The following is a 16828-nucleotide window of genomic DNA, read 5'->3' as shown; positions in this document are numbered from 1 at the left end:
CTTCCCTTTCTTTCTTCTTTTCCCAGGTTGGAGCACCCCATCCCATCAGAGTGGACTTGAAAGAACAGGATACTTCCTTTGTATGGGGAAACAAATGAAGATTAATGTGTTAGTTGTAATTAATCTGCGATGACAGATTAGCAGAGCAGCGCCAGTGCCTCGTGCTGCTGCAGGAGCCAGTGCTGATAGGACAGCTGGTGAGAGGGGACACCAAATTCAATTTGCTCCTCATTTGCATACATATGACAACCATCTGTGCTAATAGCACTGCAATGTCTCTATTAGGCTCTCTTCTAGTGTGCCAGCTCACCTAGACTCCAATTAGGCCTTTAAGTGAGAAAGCTTAAAGCATAAATATTTGCTGAGGGGAAGGCAGGAGGCTGCACAGCTCCTGCTCTTCACGCTGCAGCCTGAGCCCTCCTCACTCCCTGCCTGCCCCAGGATGCTCTGCAGCCATTCAGCACTTGCTGATGAGGTGCTGAGCTCCATCAGCCCCAGCCCCACGTTACCCAAAAACGCTTCAGGCCATGGGAAAAAACCCAAAGGAGCAGCAGAGGGTGGCTGAAGATCAATCCTGCAGTGAGGAAGAAGCCCTGGCCAGCACGAGAGCTTGTCTGCCCCATGTTTTCATCCAAATTTGGGAGCTCTGACTCAAGTGCTGCCCCCGAGGGTGGGAGAGGCTGCAGGAAGCCGGAGAGGTCCTGGGTGGGATGTCAGCCCTGCAGAGGTGTCCCCTGCCCGGGTTTCAGCTGACTGAAACCCCACTCAGCAGCTGCTGCTGGGTGCCACCAGCACACGCCCGGCTCCAGCCACCAGCGTGCCACGGGCATTTGTTCCAAGTGAGCCTTTATTTCTGCAAATGGCAGTCCCAGACTCCCCTGAAGCTAATGAGTTAATTAACCAGTTCGTTAATGAGCTGGCTCACCTACCCAGCTCTTCCTATTCTTCCCACCCAAGGTGATTTTTTACAGTTTGGAAGTTTACTTTTTGTTTTCCAGACATAATACCTCAACTCTCCAGAACTAAGAGCATAAAACTAAGCTTGACACTAAACTTTACCCTAAATATTAATCTAACTCTAAACATAATAACAACACTCATGGTAACCTGAGGCCTCAGCCTAAATTTGCCCTAAAGCTAATCACACCCATAAACCTAACATAATCCTAGCCCAAAACCTTCAATAACCCCCAAATGAACCATAACCCATATCCTAAAACAAAAAAAAGACCCAAACCTTAAACCTTGCAAAAACATAAATCTAACCATTACCAAAAAATCACCCTGAACTAACACCAACACTATCCTGATTCATTACAAGAGCCTAACACTAAACCCAGACCTAAACCAATCCCAAATCCTAAAATTAACCCTAACCTTAACTCAGAATGTAAAAAACCATTAACCCCAACGCTAACCAATAATAATCCTTAAAAATAATCCTTAAACAACCCTAAACCAAACCACTACATAAACAATCTGAAACCAAAACACACCCCTAACCCAATCCCAAACCTTAGCCCTTCTATAAACCTAATCCTAACCCTCATTTAACCCTAACCATAACCCTAATCCCTGCACAAACGTAACCCTAACCTCCCATGGCTTGCCTCTCCTCTGCACGTGAAACCCTGGGGCTGTGTTCTTTCCTTCCTGTGCAGAGCAACTCTCACTCTCATCCAGGAGCCCATGGCCAAAATTTTTATTGCTCCTCCAAAATTCAATACCTCCAAGGACTGCTCCCAGACAAAATCGGCCAGGACAGATGGGTTTAGCTGGCCTGGACCTCCCCTGAGATGTCTCTCATCTACACCTGGAACACCAGGGCCATGGGATTTCTGTCCTATGGCAGAGAACTGCCACTCTCATCCAGAAGCTCTTGGCTGAAGTTGGGATTCCATCTCCAAATTCAGTACATGCAAGGAGTGCTCAGTGCTGGGACAGATGAGTCTGGCTGGCCTTGTCCCCTTGTGGGCCTCCTCCCAGTGCACACTGGGGCTTCCTGCTTTTCTTCCTGCCCCTCTCACCCAGAAGCCCATGGCTGAAATTTCCATTGCACCTCCAAATCTCAGCACATCCAAGGATTTCTCCCAGAAAAAAGCAGCTAGCAGAGACAGACTGGGCTGGCTGTCACCTCTCCTGGGCCACTCCCATCTGCACACCAGGGTTACAGGATTTCTTTCTTGTGTAAAAGAAATTTCATTTTTCAGAGACCATGACTTTCCTACCTCTTTCTTCCCTGTCCTTGCCTTGCTTTTACTACCCTGCCATTGATTTACTTTGCCTATCCATCACTGGGCTGGCCTTCCTCTGCCCTGCTTTTTCTAAAACCTCTCTCTGGGCTTTCTCTTGCCTGTCACTCTATTGCCTTGCCTTGCCATTCCTACCAAGCCTTGTTTTTCCTTGCCATTCTTTTCCACCTCTTTTTTTTGTCTTGCCTTGCCTACACATCTGGCTTTGTATGGGTGCCCTCACCTTTACCTGCCAACTTCTTTCCTCCCTCATCCTGCCTTGCTCTGCCTGCCTCTCTCCTTTCCTATCTCTCATGGCCTTGCCTTGTAAAGCCCCCTCCTGTCTCCCCTGCCCTGCCTACCCATTCCCTTCCTTTCTGCTGCCTTTCAGACACATCCCCTGCCTTCACCTGCCTGCTCCTTTCTTCCCTTGCCTTCCTCCTCTTTGCCTTGCCTTTCTGAGCCCTCTGTGTTCTTGCCTTGCCTGCCCATCCCTCGTGCACCCATTCCCTGCCTCGACTTCCCTGGCCCTTTCTTCCCCTGCTCCCCTCACTGTCCCTGCCTCCCTACCAGGGCAGCTAAAGCCCAGTAACAGCGTTCTGCCACCTTTTTATGGGCTCAATCCCCAGATGTTTTCTATTTTGGAGGAGGGAATCCCATTCCTTCTACAGTTCCTCTCTTCAGCAAAGAAACCAGTTTGGATCCCACGCATTGGGTGGTCCTTGGTGAATTTAATTGCTTTTCCTAGCAGGGAGCCCTATGGGCTAGAGTGTTGAAGTGTTATGGTGGGAATGCAAACTCCAGGCTGTTGAGCTTTTAGTCCTGGTACCTTTAGTGTGTGAGCAGTGCCTGGTGCCGTTCTCTTTGGATCCTGACTGTGTCAGACTGAAGGATTACGACAGGACACAGTGCTGAGAAGGAAAGTGAACACACCAGGGTGGTTTGATGGGTGCAGCTGAAGCTGGAGGCAGCAAGAGCTCTCCGTGCTGGCACTTTTGTGAACTCTGTTTTTGCCAAATGTTTTCAAGTGAAAAGACTTGTTGGAGTCAAGGAATCCATGCTGTGTCACACCCTTTGGGCGTGTTGTAAATAAGAGCATTTAGAAGGGGAAGGTCAGTGAAAACTTGCTGTCCTGACAAAGGTTATTTGAGAGCAGGGACACTTCCAGCTCTGTCCCCGGGCTGTTTCCCAGCTGTTCTCGGTGCCTTTCCTCCTTTCACGAGTCGGCAGCGCTATCGTGTGGTTGTTGTGCTGAGCCCTGACAGTGCCCAGGAAAAATCCCAAGCGCTTTTCTGTCCCGGCACAGCTCCGTGCACCTTCAGGCGTTTTCAGTCTCACAAAAATAAGAACGTTCAACAGCTGGTCCCGCACGAAATGTTCTAGGAGAAAGAGGCAGTGCTGGAATTCAATTTTGTTTTGCAGCCTATAAATTGCAGAACCAACAAGGAGATGGTTTATCTTCCTTCCCAGCCCTGTGCAGGATCACGTTCTTCCAGTCTGCAAGAAGCAGGATCCACAAGGGACTGCTCCCACACAAATGGGGCTGGGAAAAGCCCAGAAAACCCAGAAAAAAGACTTGCAAAATAAGGAAACACTCCAAGCCCAGCTCAAAATTACCCCAAACTCAGAGCCAAGCTGCAAACGTCCCTGCTCTCAAATCAGCTGTGTCAGGACTGAAAGTTTCCACTGACCTTCCCCTTCCACGTACAAAGTCTTATTTACATCACACCCAAAGGACAACAGGAATTAATGTGTGCCAAGAAATTTTTTCACTCTACAAACTTAAGTTGAAGCTACTGGTTCCCTTCTGGACTCAAGAAGCAATGTCAATGTCTACTCAGCTTTGATGCTGACAAAAGGGCTTTAGGCATCCTGGTGGAAGCTTTGGGCTGTAAAAGAGGGTTTTGGACCCTCTCAAAGGGACTTTGGGTCTTCAAAGTGGCTCCGTGAGAACTAAAAATGGGCCTTTGGAAATGAAAATGAGGGCCCTGAAGTTAGGTTTTGTGCCCTCAAAGGATGCTTCACTGCCACAGCTGAAGGATTTTCCTCCTTAAAAGGGATCTTAAAGGGCTTAAAAGCCTGGAGGAAGCTGGGAAGAGTGGAACAGAAACCCCCAGCAGTCCAAGTGTGACAACCTAAACTGTGACCAGACTCATGTGCAGCCCTCAGCAGCTTTTGACTCCTCTGGCTGCTGGAGCTCCTGGCAGAGGCAGGAGCTCTGCTGACAGACAGAGCCCTTTGTCCACAGCACCCGGGCCAGGGACTTGCAGAGGTGCCTGGGCTGTGACAGCCAGGGAGTTCTGTGGCCTCAAAGGGACATGGCCCCGTGTGGCCTCATGTCACAAAGAGGCACAGATATGGCACTGGTCCACTAGTCCAGCAATTGTGATCTCACCTGCCCAAATGTTGGCATCCTGAGGAGAGAGCCACTGAAAGCCAGCCGGGCTGAGATGGCCTTCAGGATATCTTGGCTCCTTCCACTGCGGGCCTGCCTTTTTCCAAGCAGTCTTCATGCCTGACAACAGCTACAAGCAGCACCAAAATTGTTTTGATAGCTGAAGGTCCTTTGTGGGTCATGTTTGGGGTTTCTAAATAATTTTGTTGAGCTACAATTATTTCCTTTCCCTTCAAGTGATGGGATTGGTGCTGAGCTGATCTTTTTGGAGGAGATCTTTCTGGAGCTTCGTCATCCGAAGATTTCCCTTCTGTTTCCAAGAGGAGTAATGGCTGCAAGGTGGAACAGCTCCTGTGAGTCCTGGGAAGACTCACAGAGGGAAAGGAAGGTGGCCTGAGACCCAGAAATCCAATTTTGTCGGATTTTTGGCAGAGTACACCGGGGAACAGACAGTTTTCCAAAACTGCTTCTCTACCAGTAGATGTCAGCAGGGTGTTAGGCTTTCCCCAGTGTTTGAGTTGGTGACTAGAGCTGTTGTCCTTGGTGCTCCCGTAGGCAACTCAACATTTGAATATGGTTTTAAGTAACAACATTGTCTCATCTCTTTTCAAATGTCGTTTCCCTGCAGACATTGCTGAGGGAATGGCTCTGCCACAAAGGATTTTTCCCCTGGAGAAGATTTCCATGGACTGGCAGCAAAGACAGAGACCTGGAGCAGGACTCTTCAACCTGGGCAATACTTGCTACATCAATGCTATCCTGCAGTGCCTGACATACACAGCCCCTCTGGCCAACTACCTGCTCTCTTACAAGCACAGCCTGTATTGTGAGTGCTTTAGGAACATCACCTTGGAAATCTCTTGGCCACATCCCAAGGACTACCAGAACCTGGAATCAGGTTTAGGAGAACAGCAGCCCTTCTTTGTCAGCCCCATGAGCTTATGTTCTTTGAGCATCAGCTAAAAGATGCTTGTCCTATCAAGGTGCACTCACCTTCAGCAGAACACCTCTTTCTAGCCCCAGGTTTCTACCCCTGCAGGTTGAACCCTCTTGGCTTATTGCACAGAACACTTCTGGAGTTTAGCCTCCCTCTGAAGTATATTTTCTGTGCACTCAAATGCCCTGGGTTTGTTGAGACACTGGCAGTTTGGGAGTAATGAAGTGGAGACTGTTCTTAGAACTTCAAGATCTCCACTAGGTTTCCCAAGAAACCGAGATGTTTTGTCACCCTGAGAAGCTTCCGTCCCTCCCTTCCTTGCTCCCTCCCCTCTTCAGGCCAGCAGCAAGGCTTCTGCATGATGTGCACCATGGAAGCTCACGTCAGGAAGGTCCTGAGTTCCTCAGCCAGTGCCATCCTGCCTGGAGCTGTCCTCAGAGACCTCAAATGTAAGTTGTCTCAGGTATTCTGGCAGCTTTTCTTCTTTGTCTTTCCTTCTTCCAGGGGAGAGCTACTAAATTCTTTCTTAGTCATAGGAGAAGATTTTGAGTATGGCAGGCAGGAAAATGCCTACAAGTTCTTACGCTGCACGCTCAATGCCATGCACAGATCTTGTCTGAGCTGCGAGTAAGCACAAGCAAATTGCAAGTTTCAATCTTCCCAAACCCACTGGACTCCTTGGTGTGCTTCCATCAAGGAGAACTGACATCCAGACCTTGGAGGTCTGACATCCTAAACCCTTGGAGGAGGTAACTCTCTGCCTTGCCATTTATTTCCAGCTTGGACGTCTCTTCACAAGAAACTACCATTGTCCATCAAATATTCCGGGGCTTCATGAAATCTAGAGGTACATTTGCACAAATGCTACTTTACTTGACTTGTCTGTGCCCTTCTGTCCACCTCTGACAGGCATCTGGTCCTGTGATGGCTGGTGTGGGAGAGCCCACCAGCACAAAGCAGCACAGTCAATTAATTTCACTCAGCATTTTGATTTTCCTTCCAGTCACGTGCTTGAGCTGCCAAGCAGTTGTGGATTCCTACAAGGCCTTCCTGGACGTCTCTTTGGATATCAAAGTAAGAGGTTTGCAACTGAGCTTCAAGACATCCCAAGGCCCCTGTAGCTTTCCAGAACAAAAGCACTTGTCTTAAAAACCTATGCTGCGAGCACAAGGGAGCTTGGTGGTGAGTGGGAAGGGGAAATCACAGTCCTCAGTGTCCTCCTGCAGAGGCCATGGCACTGCTCTGCCCCTGCTGCTGGCTTTGGGCTGGACTAGCAATCATTACCCCCTCTGCAGCCTTGACACACTCTCCTGCTCCTTGATTTGCCCTCCCTCAATACCCACCTGGCTCCCAGGATCAGCTTTCACTGCTGATGCCCCTGCATGCCTTTGGTAGTTGAACTGCGTGGTGCCAACACAGAGCTCTTGGTGACTCTGGGAGCCCCTGGGACACGAGGGAGATGTTCAGCATCACACCCTCCTTCTGCCTCCTTCTGGGGTGATGCTGGCTCTCCTCAGCATCAGCTGCCTCAGGCTTCTTGCCAGCTCCTGGGAAGTGTTTGGGTGAGAGCCTTTCCTGCAGCTCCTTTCTCTTTCCTCCAGGCAGCCTCGTCCCTCACCACAATTCTGGAGGACTGTGTGACACCCAAGCAGCTGGATCAGAAAAGGTGCTTCAGATGTAGCAAGTAAGATGTTTCCACACGACATAATAACAGCAATCCTGCGTGAGGGGCTGCATGACACTGCACTCATCTTCTCAGGAGGTTTCATGCACAATAACAAGACACAACTTTTTTAACATGCCTCTGAATAACTTTAAAATAGCATAAGGATGTGTGAGATGGGGGAAAGGTTGCCCGGCCTTCCTGGGGGGAGACAGGGTGCATTTCAGCACTTGGCTGTGTGCTTGCTTTCAAGGTGTAAGAAGAAAGCTGCTGCCTCCAAGAAGGTCACAGTCCACCGTGCACCCCGAGTCCTCACGCTGTGTCTGGAAAGGGCTGACCAGCGGACTGGCACAAAGATCGACAAGGTGTGCATGCAAGGGGAGTGCAACTTTCTCTTCCCAAAGCAGACAATTCCCCAAAGCTCTGTCACAAGATGCTCACATTGGGATTTTTGCATTCCCTTCTGGGGAGAGGAGAATTCCCATGAAAAGACGAGGCAGGACTCTGTTTTCAGCCAAAGCATCTCTGTCAGAGCAGTTTCCTGCCACCCAAGCATGACGTGCTGAATGCTATTTAATGTGGTAGCTTAGGATCCTTCCTGAGCCCTTCTGGTGTCTTTGTAGTTTGTGGAGTATCCTGAGTACTTGGATCTTCGGCCATACATGTCTGACACAGCTGGAGGACCCCTCCTCTGCTCCCTGTATGCCATCGTGGTTCACAGTGGGGACACCTGTTTCGAAGGACACTTCTTGTGCTATGCAAAGGTAAAGAGCAACTTCCCTCCTGACAGGGGGAAATGTGTGCTGGGAAAGACAAACTTTCCCAGCAGTGTTACTGGCAGCCAAGGTTTTGGGGGAGAAGGTCTCCTTTGGGGCTTGATTGGATTTGTTTTTGTGTACTCCTGGTTTGGCAGTTTTCTGCCTTTGGTGTTGTGGAGATGTGGATGTGACAGTCTGGTCAGAGAGAAAAAGCTTTCCCATGGGTTGGTCTGGGAGCCTTTGGGAGCTGGAGAGAAATCATGATACAAAATGGAAACAATCCACAGGTGTTGTTTGTAATCAGCTGTTTTCCTCATAAGGTTGTTCACCAAAGGGTGGTTTCTTAATTAGCCAATGGTGGCAGTGTTTTGATGAAAGGACCAATTGGGTCCACCAGTAGTGAAGTCGAGTATAAAAAGGAAAGGGTTCCTCATAAAATTGTTGTTAGCCTTCTGAAAATGCATGTATGTCACACATTTATCTGTGTCATTTCTGACCCAACGGAGGCATGAAGAAACCCTGCAGTTCCTCTCCAGAACTGGGTGCCTTTCTTTGCAGGCCAGCGATGGGCTGTGGTACAAGATGGACGATGAGTCTGTGGATAGTTGTGACATCCACACAGTTCTAGGGCAGCAAGCCTACTTGCTGTTTTATGCCAGGTGAGAACCAGGATTGTGTGGTAAGAAAATGTTTCCTTATCCTGAATTAGCTGTTTGTCTTCTCATCCTCCGGAGTGTTTCTGCCATAGGAGACAATTTCTTCCTGCACTCTCCAATGCTACCACTTCTGAAATATCCCACTCCAGTCCTCCTCTTTCCCTGCCAGGCTTTAGGGTGCTGCCCTGTGTAAACTGCCTCTTGTCTGCTCTCTGAAGCTGGCTTGTGTAGAGGACTTAAAGGGATCCCCTTGGAAAGATGGGGAGAGCCTCCTTGTCAGGGAGTGTAGTGATGGAGGAAGGGGAAATTATTTTCAAGTGAAAGAGGGAAGATTTAGTTTAGATACTGGGCAGAAATTGTTCCCTGTGAGGCTGGTGAGGCCCTGGCACAGGATGTCCAGAGAAGCTGTGGCTGCCCCTGGATCCCTGGAAGTGTCCAAGGCCAGGTTGGACAGGGCTTGGAGCAACCTGGGATAGTGAAAGGTATCCCTGCCCATGGCATGGGGGTTGGAATGAGATTTCTTTCATCCAAATTCTAGGATTATGTGAAGTGGAGGCCATAGGGGGTAAAAAGATGAGGACTTTCTCTGACAGTGGCATACCTGGTGGGAAAACTTTAATTACACTCCCCACTGGTGACCTTGGTTAAATTTCTCTGTTGCTCCAAGAAAATCACTAAATCCCAGAGGAATCTACAAGGAATTCCTGAAGCAGAGATAACTCTGTTTTTCCTCCAGGTGCTCGGATTTGAAAATAAGAGAAATGATGGCTTCCTCACCAGCACCACCATATTCCCATGGCATGCTTGGTGAGGGAGGGGCCAGCCAGCAGCAGAGAGGTTCCTCAGCACCACAGGATCTGCCTGGCAGGATGAAGGAGATGCACAGTCAGAGGAACCATGCCAGGGAGAGAGCCCGGAGCAGATCCCCACCGTGGGGCGATGATCTCTGCAGCTGGATCATCAACAGCACCAACTATGGCAGTTTAACAGGAAGAAGGAGGAAGAGAAGCAGTCATTTAGACCTTGACCACGCTCCCAGGAATGCCACAGCTCCAGGGCTCGCTGATAGGATCTGCCAGCAGGTACCTGCACCAAGCCTGGCTTGGGTGCAAACCTTGACAGTACAAAGAGAGCTGGGCAGATCCTCATGGCAGGACTACAGTCTCTGGAGCCAGGCTGTGGAGATCACAAACTCTTACCTGATGCTGTGGAGGTCTGAGCATCCCAGAGATGCATGTCAGACAAACACAGCCTGGATGATGCAGCGGCCCAGCATCTGAAACAAACAAAAACCCACTTGTTTGGAACCAGCAGGCAGAAAAGCCAAAGCCAGAATTAACACCCCTTGTTGGGTCCTTGGAGGACCAGATCTAAGTATGTTTTGTCTCAAACATTCTGATTATTACAATAGGAAAGGTTGTCGGAGAAGACTGCTGAGGAAAATTCCTGCTCTGCTTTGACACTCATACTCACTTCCCAGAAGAGGCCCAAAAGAGCATGCACAAAGAAAACAGCACAAAAAAATTAGTCTGTGTCAGCGGTAGGCACCAAATTAACTACAAAAAGAAGCCAATTGGCCCCCTGGCTCTTTTTCTTTTTTTTCTCTGGCTTTTTTTTGTCTTGCAATCCCTGCTCCAGACCATCCACACTAGAATCAACAGGGAATCTATGGACTGGTGATAAGCTTTGTCCTCTCTCCCTTTTCTGTCTTTATTACTCGCCTCCCTTGCTTCATCTGGGCAAAGCATGGCAATGATTCTATCCCTTGCTCCAGACTGAAGTTTGTTGTGGGAGCTCGTGCAAGTGTGCTGTGCCTTGTTAGCCAGCACTTTGGGGGAGCTTGTGGTGGGAGTTGAGAAATTATTGAAATGTACTATACAAAATTAACAGCTTGTCAGCCACCACTCACGGCAGCTAATGTAGAATTTAAGGGTTTGTTAGCCAGCATCATTTTGCTGGTAGCCAGAGTTATGACAACAATAAAACATAAAGAATTCCATGACACATCATCCAGTGTCTTTGTTGAGCCTGATGACAATTTCCAGTGAACATCATGCCTCTGACTAGTGGGTTGTGACATCATATGAATAATTTACAGGGTGTTTCCTCCTTTGTAGGTTTTGAGGCAGCTGGTGGAAATACCCACAGTGTGATGTCTGTGTGATGAGATTTTGAGAGCTGTGTGCTTGCGTGTGCCCATCTAGCAATCTGTTGTTTTAAATATAAAGTTTAAGTCACTGGAAGGGACGTGGGCTGGATGTGCCAATAGTGACTGAAAAGGGCTGGAGAGCCAGGCCTTGAGGGTGGACCACAAGTATGGAGCCAGGAACCAACAGCACCTCCCAAGGGTCAGGGGCTGATCCTGTTTTGGATGCTGGGGCAGAGAGGGTGCTCAGCAAGCTGGCAGGGGACACCAGGAGTGGTGCTTGGGTCAGGGGGCTCACCCCACTCCAGCAGTGACAAGGGCAGAGTGTCAGCCTGGAGGAGGGAGGAGCAGGTGATCGGACTCCTGCAATGCCAGAGAGGAAAAAGAGGAGTGCAGGAAGTACCAAAAGTGTCTCTAGTAGGGAGCAGCTTGCACAAAGAGCAGCAGCAGACCACCCTGACTCTCCTCCGAGTCTCTAATAAGAAACACTCAGAGAAACACTGCAGCAACCTGCACAGCTCTGCCAGCTGCTCACTCGCCCACGGTGAGGCTTGGACACGAAGAACAGGAGTCCCTTCAGAAGTTCCCTGCTCATCCAGGCTGGTTATGATCCCCAGCAGCTCATCTCCCAGCACACAGAACAGCCTGCTGCTGTGCCTTCAGGATTCCTTTGCTGAAGTACATCCATCCTTCCTGGATCCCTTTGTTTTTAAGGGCTGCTTCCCAAGGAACTTTCCAAATCAGCTTCTTGAAAAGGTCAAAGTCTGCCCTCCAGAAGCCCAGTGTGGAAGGTTTGTTGGTGCCTCTCCTGGTTTCACCAATTAGTGAGAATTCAATTATTTCATGATCATCAACCTGGAGTTATGATTCAGACATAAACTTGCCTTCAGAAGCAAACCCTGAGGTGGCACTTTAATTTCTGTAGGGTGTGATCAAGCAAGAAAGAACAGAGGTTTGGTTGTTGGTGGGTTTTTTTTGTTTGTTTGGTTGGGTTTTTTTAACTGGGAAAAGAGCCAAATTGCCTGAAAAGAACATTTTGGAGAGGAAAAGCCTTGCTTGGAACTCACAACAAAGAGAAGTTGTGAACTGAAACATTCTTTGGACACGAAAAATGAGACTTTGTAGCCTAAAAGGAGCTGATTAGGAAGCCAGAACTAAGACCCTAGGAAGGAAACAAAGTTTCGGACCATCGAAATTTGGATTTGTAGCCTAGGCAGGATTTCTGTCCAATAAATGAGGGTTTGGATCCGAAAGATGAAACTCTGTGCCCTAAAAAAAGCAACAGCTAATATAAGAGAGGTTGGGAGCCAAAAATTAGGATTTTGGGCCTAAACTGGAGGCTTTAGGCATGAAAAAAATTAATAGGTGAGATGCCACAAATGACCATGTGGACCCTGCAATGGAGGTGATCCTCTCTGGCCCCAAGAAGCGAAGCTTTGGTGCTGACTAGAGGGCTTCAGGCACTCCAGTGGAAACTTCAGTGGTAAAAGAGGGTTTTGAACCCTCCAAAAGAAGGTTTCGTTCTTAAATAGGGGGCTTGGGGCTCTAAAAATCAACCTTTGAAAACAGTTTGAACCTTGAAGTTTGGTTTTGCGCTTTGTTGCCACAGTTTAAAGCTTTGTCCCTGAAAAGATTTGGGGCCCCTGGAGCCTCTCTTTCCCTCTGCCTCCCCCACCCAGGATGGCCCTGGAGTCCCTTGCTGCTTTCTCCCCCTGGCTGTGGGGCAGCAGCCCTGTACCCCACATCCCCGGAGTGTTCTGGTCCCCTTAAGGGCCCCTGGCCAGCACTGGCCGCATGCCCTGAGCCTGACAGGCGTTCCCAGCTGCTGCACCATGGAGGAGACGTGAGTGCAGCGGGACCCCTGGGGCTTCCCCCGCCACTGGCACCCCCTGAACCCTCTGTCCCCCCAGGGTGCCCTCGGTGGAGACCTACGAGGCAGCCATGGTGCTGAGCGGGGTGGGGGACGCGCTGGGCTACCGGGGAGCCCGCTGGGAATACTGCACCTCGGGCCCCCAGATCCACGGCGAGCTGGCCGAGCTGGGGGGGCTGGCAGCCATCAGCCTGGAGCCCCCCGAGTGGCCCGTCAGCGATGACACCGTCCTGCACCTCGCCACCGCCGAGGGGCTGGCCACAGGTGCGGGGACTCAGTGACGCCCCACCGACACAAGGGAGGGGTCCCTGGGGTTGGGGTCCCCGTTGTACCCCGGGCTGGCATTGGAGGGGGGTGTCACTGAATGTTCCCTAAGGGGTGGGGGGTCCCTGTTGTGTTCCTTGGGTTGCGTGGTTGGTGTCTGGGGGTGTGGCTGGGTGTCCCCTTATAGCCCCAGGATATGTTGGGGAGGTCCCAGTGACATCCCTGAGTCAAGCTGGAGGATTGCTGGGATTGTCCAGCTCTGCAGGGAGCTTTGGGGCATCTTTATTCCACTCTCCCCACCTTTTGGCAGTTTCCAGGGAGGCTTCAGGGGATGTGCATCCTTGTTTCCTCTAGGTGTGGGTGGTGTGGGGATTGTGAGTGTGTCTATGTGCATGGGGACTGTAAGTATGTCTATGTCTGTGTGGTTTCCCTCATTTATGTGCCCTTTTCTCCCATACTGGGTGCTGGAGACAGGGACACTCCCCTCCCACTTTGGGAACATGGCAGGGTACCCCTTTCCACTCAGCTTGCAGTGCTCAGGAAGAGTCCCCATTTCTCCACTTGTAGGAATGTGGCCCCTGTTGACGGAGCAGACAAGTTACCCTTTGTCTCCTTAAAAAGGAGAAAAGCCCAAAAGTCTCTCTCGTCAATTTGGTTAAAAGACATCTCACAGGACCTTGGGGACTTCACCTCAAACTTAAGGATAGCTAATTGGACATGAGCCAAAAAGTCCTGCCTAAGCAATTCACTAGAAAAGAAGAGAACAAAATAAAGAAATAGCTTTTGTGAAGTGTTTTAGCAGCAGCAAGAACCTCTTGCCCTGGCTCAGTTTTTCTCTGTAAAGAGCTTTTTTATTTTGCCTTTTATTGAAACTTTTTTGTTTCCAACACTGTCACAAGGGCCATCATACTACTTTTATGCCACCTGGGGTAGCTGAGCTATCAAGGGTATAATACTTGTCTATGAGAGCTTATGAGACCTAGCTCGAATAGACCAAGTATTATCCAGTAAACTTATCCTGCAGTTTTGGGGGGTCTGTGGGGCAGTGTGCCCTTTCCCCACATTTTTGGGGGTGGTGCAATGGGGGTCTTCTTCTCCCCTTTCAGTTTTGGGGGGTTCATGGGGCCTCTCCCTGCCAGCCTGGGTAACCTGGGTGTGTTCTTCACACCCTGCACAGGCCTGGAGGGAGAGCCCCTCCTGCAGGAGCTGGCTCGCCGCTATGTGGCCGCCATGGGGGACATGGAGGGACGCAAGCCCGGACCCAGCAGCATCCTAGGTGAGCAGGGCCCGAGCAACTGGGGAGAGGCAGGGGGCTCAGGGAGCCTCACGCCCCCGTGTCCCCCCAGGCACCTCCCAGCTGCGGCCGGGGGAGCCCGAGGGTTATCGCATCCCCTTCAACCCCCGCGGCACCGGCTGCGGGGCTGCCATGCGCAGCCTGGCCATCGGCCTCAGGTGGGCACGGGGACACCTGGGGACACCTGGGGACATGGGTGTGGGTATCAGAGCTGGGGGAATGGGGACGGGGATGTTAGAATGAGGGGGAGTGACATGGGATGGGGATAAGAGCTGGGGGAGTGGGGACATGAGGATGTGTGAGCTGGGGAAATGGGAGTGTCAGAGCTGGAGGGGAGGTGAAGGGATGGAGTAGGGTAAGAGGGACATGAGGATGTCAGAGGGAGAGGAATGGGGACACAGAGTGGAGTGGGGACATGGAGTTGGTAGAGCTGGAGGGGACAAGGTCCAGAGCCTGGGGACATGTGGTGCTGGAGCTGGGAGGCTGGGGGCAGAGAACATGGTGACAGCAATAGGGAAGAGGGACACCGGTCCCCAGGACTTGGGGACATGTGGTGCTGGACCGAAAACATGGGGGCAGCAATAGGGAAGAAGGACAAAGAGGGACACAGGTCACAGAGCAGCTAAGAGTGGGATGTGGAAGTGATGGGGCTGGGAGAATGGGCACAGCAGGGACAAGGAGAGCAGGGACAAAGGTGGTGGTATGGGAATGGGGACAAGACTGGAAATACAGGAGCAGGGGAGTGGGGACTGGTCTGATGCCAGCGCAGGTACCCACACGCCTCAGAGCTGCCAACTCTGATCCGGGTGAGCATCGAGAGCGGGCGCATGACCCACCACCACCCCACCGGTGAGTGCCAGACGGGCAGGGGAGGGCTGGAGGGAACAGCAGAACACCCCTGAAGCCCCTGTCCCCACAGGATACCTTGGAGCACTGGCAGTGGCCCTCTTTGGGGCACTGGGGGCTCGGGGCGAACCCCCAGAACGCTGGGGGGCTGAGCTGCTGCGGGTCCTGCCCCTGGCATGGGACTACGTGGAGGGCACCGGCGTGGCCGTGGAGGACAATGCTGCTGCCTGGCCATTCTTTGGGGAGGCGTGGCACCGGTGAGGGGGCACTGTGAGGGTTCTGGGGGGACTCTGGGAGCACAAGGAGGGGCTGGGAGGATACTGCAAAGGGCTCAGGGGTCCATTAGTGCCACTGGTGCCATCCAGGCTGTCTGACGGTCCTGGCAGGGCACTGCAGTGGTGTCACTGGTGCCACTGCTGACCCTGATGCCCAGTCTGTTCACAGGGCTGGCAGTGCCCATCGTGTCCCTCGTGTCCCTGCCAGAGATGTCATCCTCAGGGACAGTGACCTTTGTGTCCCTGGGTTCCTGGGGCATTGAGCTTTCTTGGTGTTACTGAATGCCCATGGCATCCAGTGCCTTGCTACCCCCAGTTTTTTCTGACTGTCCCCAGTGTCCCCACAGCTCTCTGGGGTCACAGGGGTGCTGGGGAGCCGCAGCCCAGTGACCCCCAGTTCACTGCTCACCCCATTGCGTGGTGACACCGGTGTCCCCAGCGACCTCCACGTCCCCCTGTGTCCGCAGGTACCTGGCCTCGCGTGGGCTCCTGGAAGGCGGCGGCCCGCCGCGGGTGCCATCCCTCGCATCCGCAGCGGAGCGGGACACCGAGTACCTCGGCTGGGCGTTGGACGGGTGGCCGGGGCGCAGCGGCCACGACGCCCCCATGGTGGCCCTGGAGGCGCTGCTGGCGGCCGGCGGGAGCTGGGAGGAGCTGTGTGCCCGGGCGGTGCTGCACGGCGGGGACAGCGATTCCACGGGCACCATCGCCGCCGGCTGCTGGGGGCTGCGGGGCGCGCTGGCCGCCGTGCCCCCGGGGCTGCACCGCCGCCTCGAGTACCGCGGGCGGCTCCGCGATGCTGCCCGGAGGCTCCACGCCCTGGCCTGGGGGGCACGCTGAGATAATAAACTGAAATAAACAGGGCTTGTGCCTTTGTTAATGGTCAGCTCTTTATTCAAAAGATCAGCTGGGCAGGGGGTTCGACACGGAGCTCGAGAGTCTGGTACTGAAATCCCCAGCAGCAGCTGTCCCCTCTCCTTTCCTTGTGATGACACCAGGGAAATCTCCTTTGTTCCTGCTTCCCACAGCCCACTCTAGTCTCATCCTCCGTAGGTGATGGTGACAGGTCAAACATCCATCGGGGGATGCGTTTTCCTCAGCCAGCATACCGTACCTGTCCAGCCCCCTCAGCTGTGTTTAATTCTTCATTTAGGGGTGTCCTTATCCCCCAAAACACGCTCCTATGGTTCCATGGCTTCCCCTATTTGCATCTCAGTCCTAGAATGGCAGCATGGGTGGGGGGGGTAGGTGATCTCCAAGTGGTTTAGAGAAAACAAACAGAGCAATTAGCTAATTAATATTTCAATATCAGCACTTAACTAGAGCTAGCAACTGTTCCGGTGTTGCCATGGGAATCAAGAAGGCCCCGTCCACCCAGCACTGGGAACTTTGTTCATTACAGGTCCCTGGGATCTTCTGCTGTCCCTCCCCACGGAAAGCTCCCGAGGGCACAGCAGAGACCAGCGTGGGGGTCACAGAGGGGCTTGGGGATG

The 16828-nt window shown here is 51.9% G+C and overlaps 2 protein-coding genes across 2 annotated transcripts; both read left to right on the top strand.

Annotated features, from left to right (window-relative positions):
• Nucleotides 1–5310: 5310 nt before the first annotated feature.
• LOC146765836 (ubiquitin carboxyl-terminal hydrolase 42-like) lies at nt 5311–8871 on the top strand. The gene is made up of 8 exons (XM_085556465.1): nt 5311–5452; nt 5902–6012; nt 6567–6637; nt 7165–7247; nt 7480–7591; nt 7850–7990; nt 8543–8643; nt 8859–8871. Exons 1-8 carry the CDS (start codon nt 5311–5313, stop codon nt 8869–8871), a joined length of 774 nt encoding a protein of 257 aa, XP_085412591.1.
• Nucleotides 8872–12290: 3419 nt separating this feature from the next.
• Nucleotides 12291–16199, top strand: LOC110474901 (ADP-ribosylhydrolase ARH1). Its single transcript, XM_021538694.3, has 7 exons — nt 12291–12629; nt 12697–12920; nt 14098–14196; nt 14267–14372; nt 14984–15063; nt 15134–15317; nt 15803–16199. Exons 1-7 carry the CDS (start codon nt 12619–12621, stop codon nt 16173–16175), a joined length of 1077 nt encoding a protein of 358 aa, XP_021394369.1. The 5' UTR covers nt 12291–12618; the 3' UTR covers nt 16176–16199.
• Nucleotides 16200–16828: the final 629 nt, after the last annotated feature.

Source organism: Lonchura striata, chromosome 18 (assembly GCF_050655825.1).
Source record: "Lonchura striata isolate lonStrDom1 chromosome 18, ASM5065582v1, whole genome shotgun sequence".
NCBI lineage: Eukaryota > Metazoa > Chordata > Aves > Passeriformes > Estrildidae > Lonchura > Lonchura striata.
This window is presented reverse-complemented; position numbering and strand designations above follow the sequence as displayed.

Excerpts from the sequence above, each read along its gene's own strand:
- LOC146765836 (XM_085556465.1), top strand. The coding sequence starts at position 5,311 with ATGGACTGGCAGCAAAGACAGAGACCTGGAGCAGGACTCTTCAACCTG. Across the intron at positions 6,638-7,164 it reads ACGTCTCTTTGGATATCAAA|GCAGCCTCGTCCCTCACCAC; the intron begins GTAAGAGGTTTG and ends TCTTTCCTCCAG. Across the intron at positions 7,991-8,542 it reads ACTTCTTGTGCTATGCAAAG|GCCAGCGATGGGCTGTGGTA; the intron begins GTAAAGAGCAAC and ends CTTTCTTTGCAG.
- LOC110474901 (XM_021538694.3), top strand. Across the intron at positions 14,197-14,266 it reads CGGACCCAGCAGCATCCTAG|GCACCTCCCAGCTGCGGCCG; the intron begins GTGAGCAGGGCC and ends GTGTCCCCCCAG. Across the intron at positions 14,373-14,983 it reads AGCCTGGCCATCGGCCTCAG|GTACCCACACGCCTCAGAGC; the intron begins GTGGGCACGGGG and ends ATGCCAGCGCAG.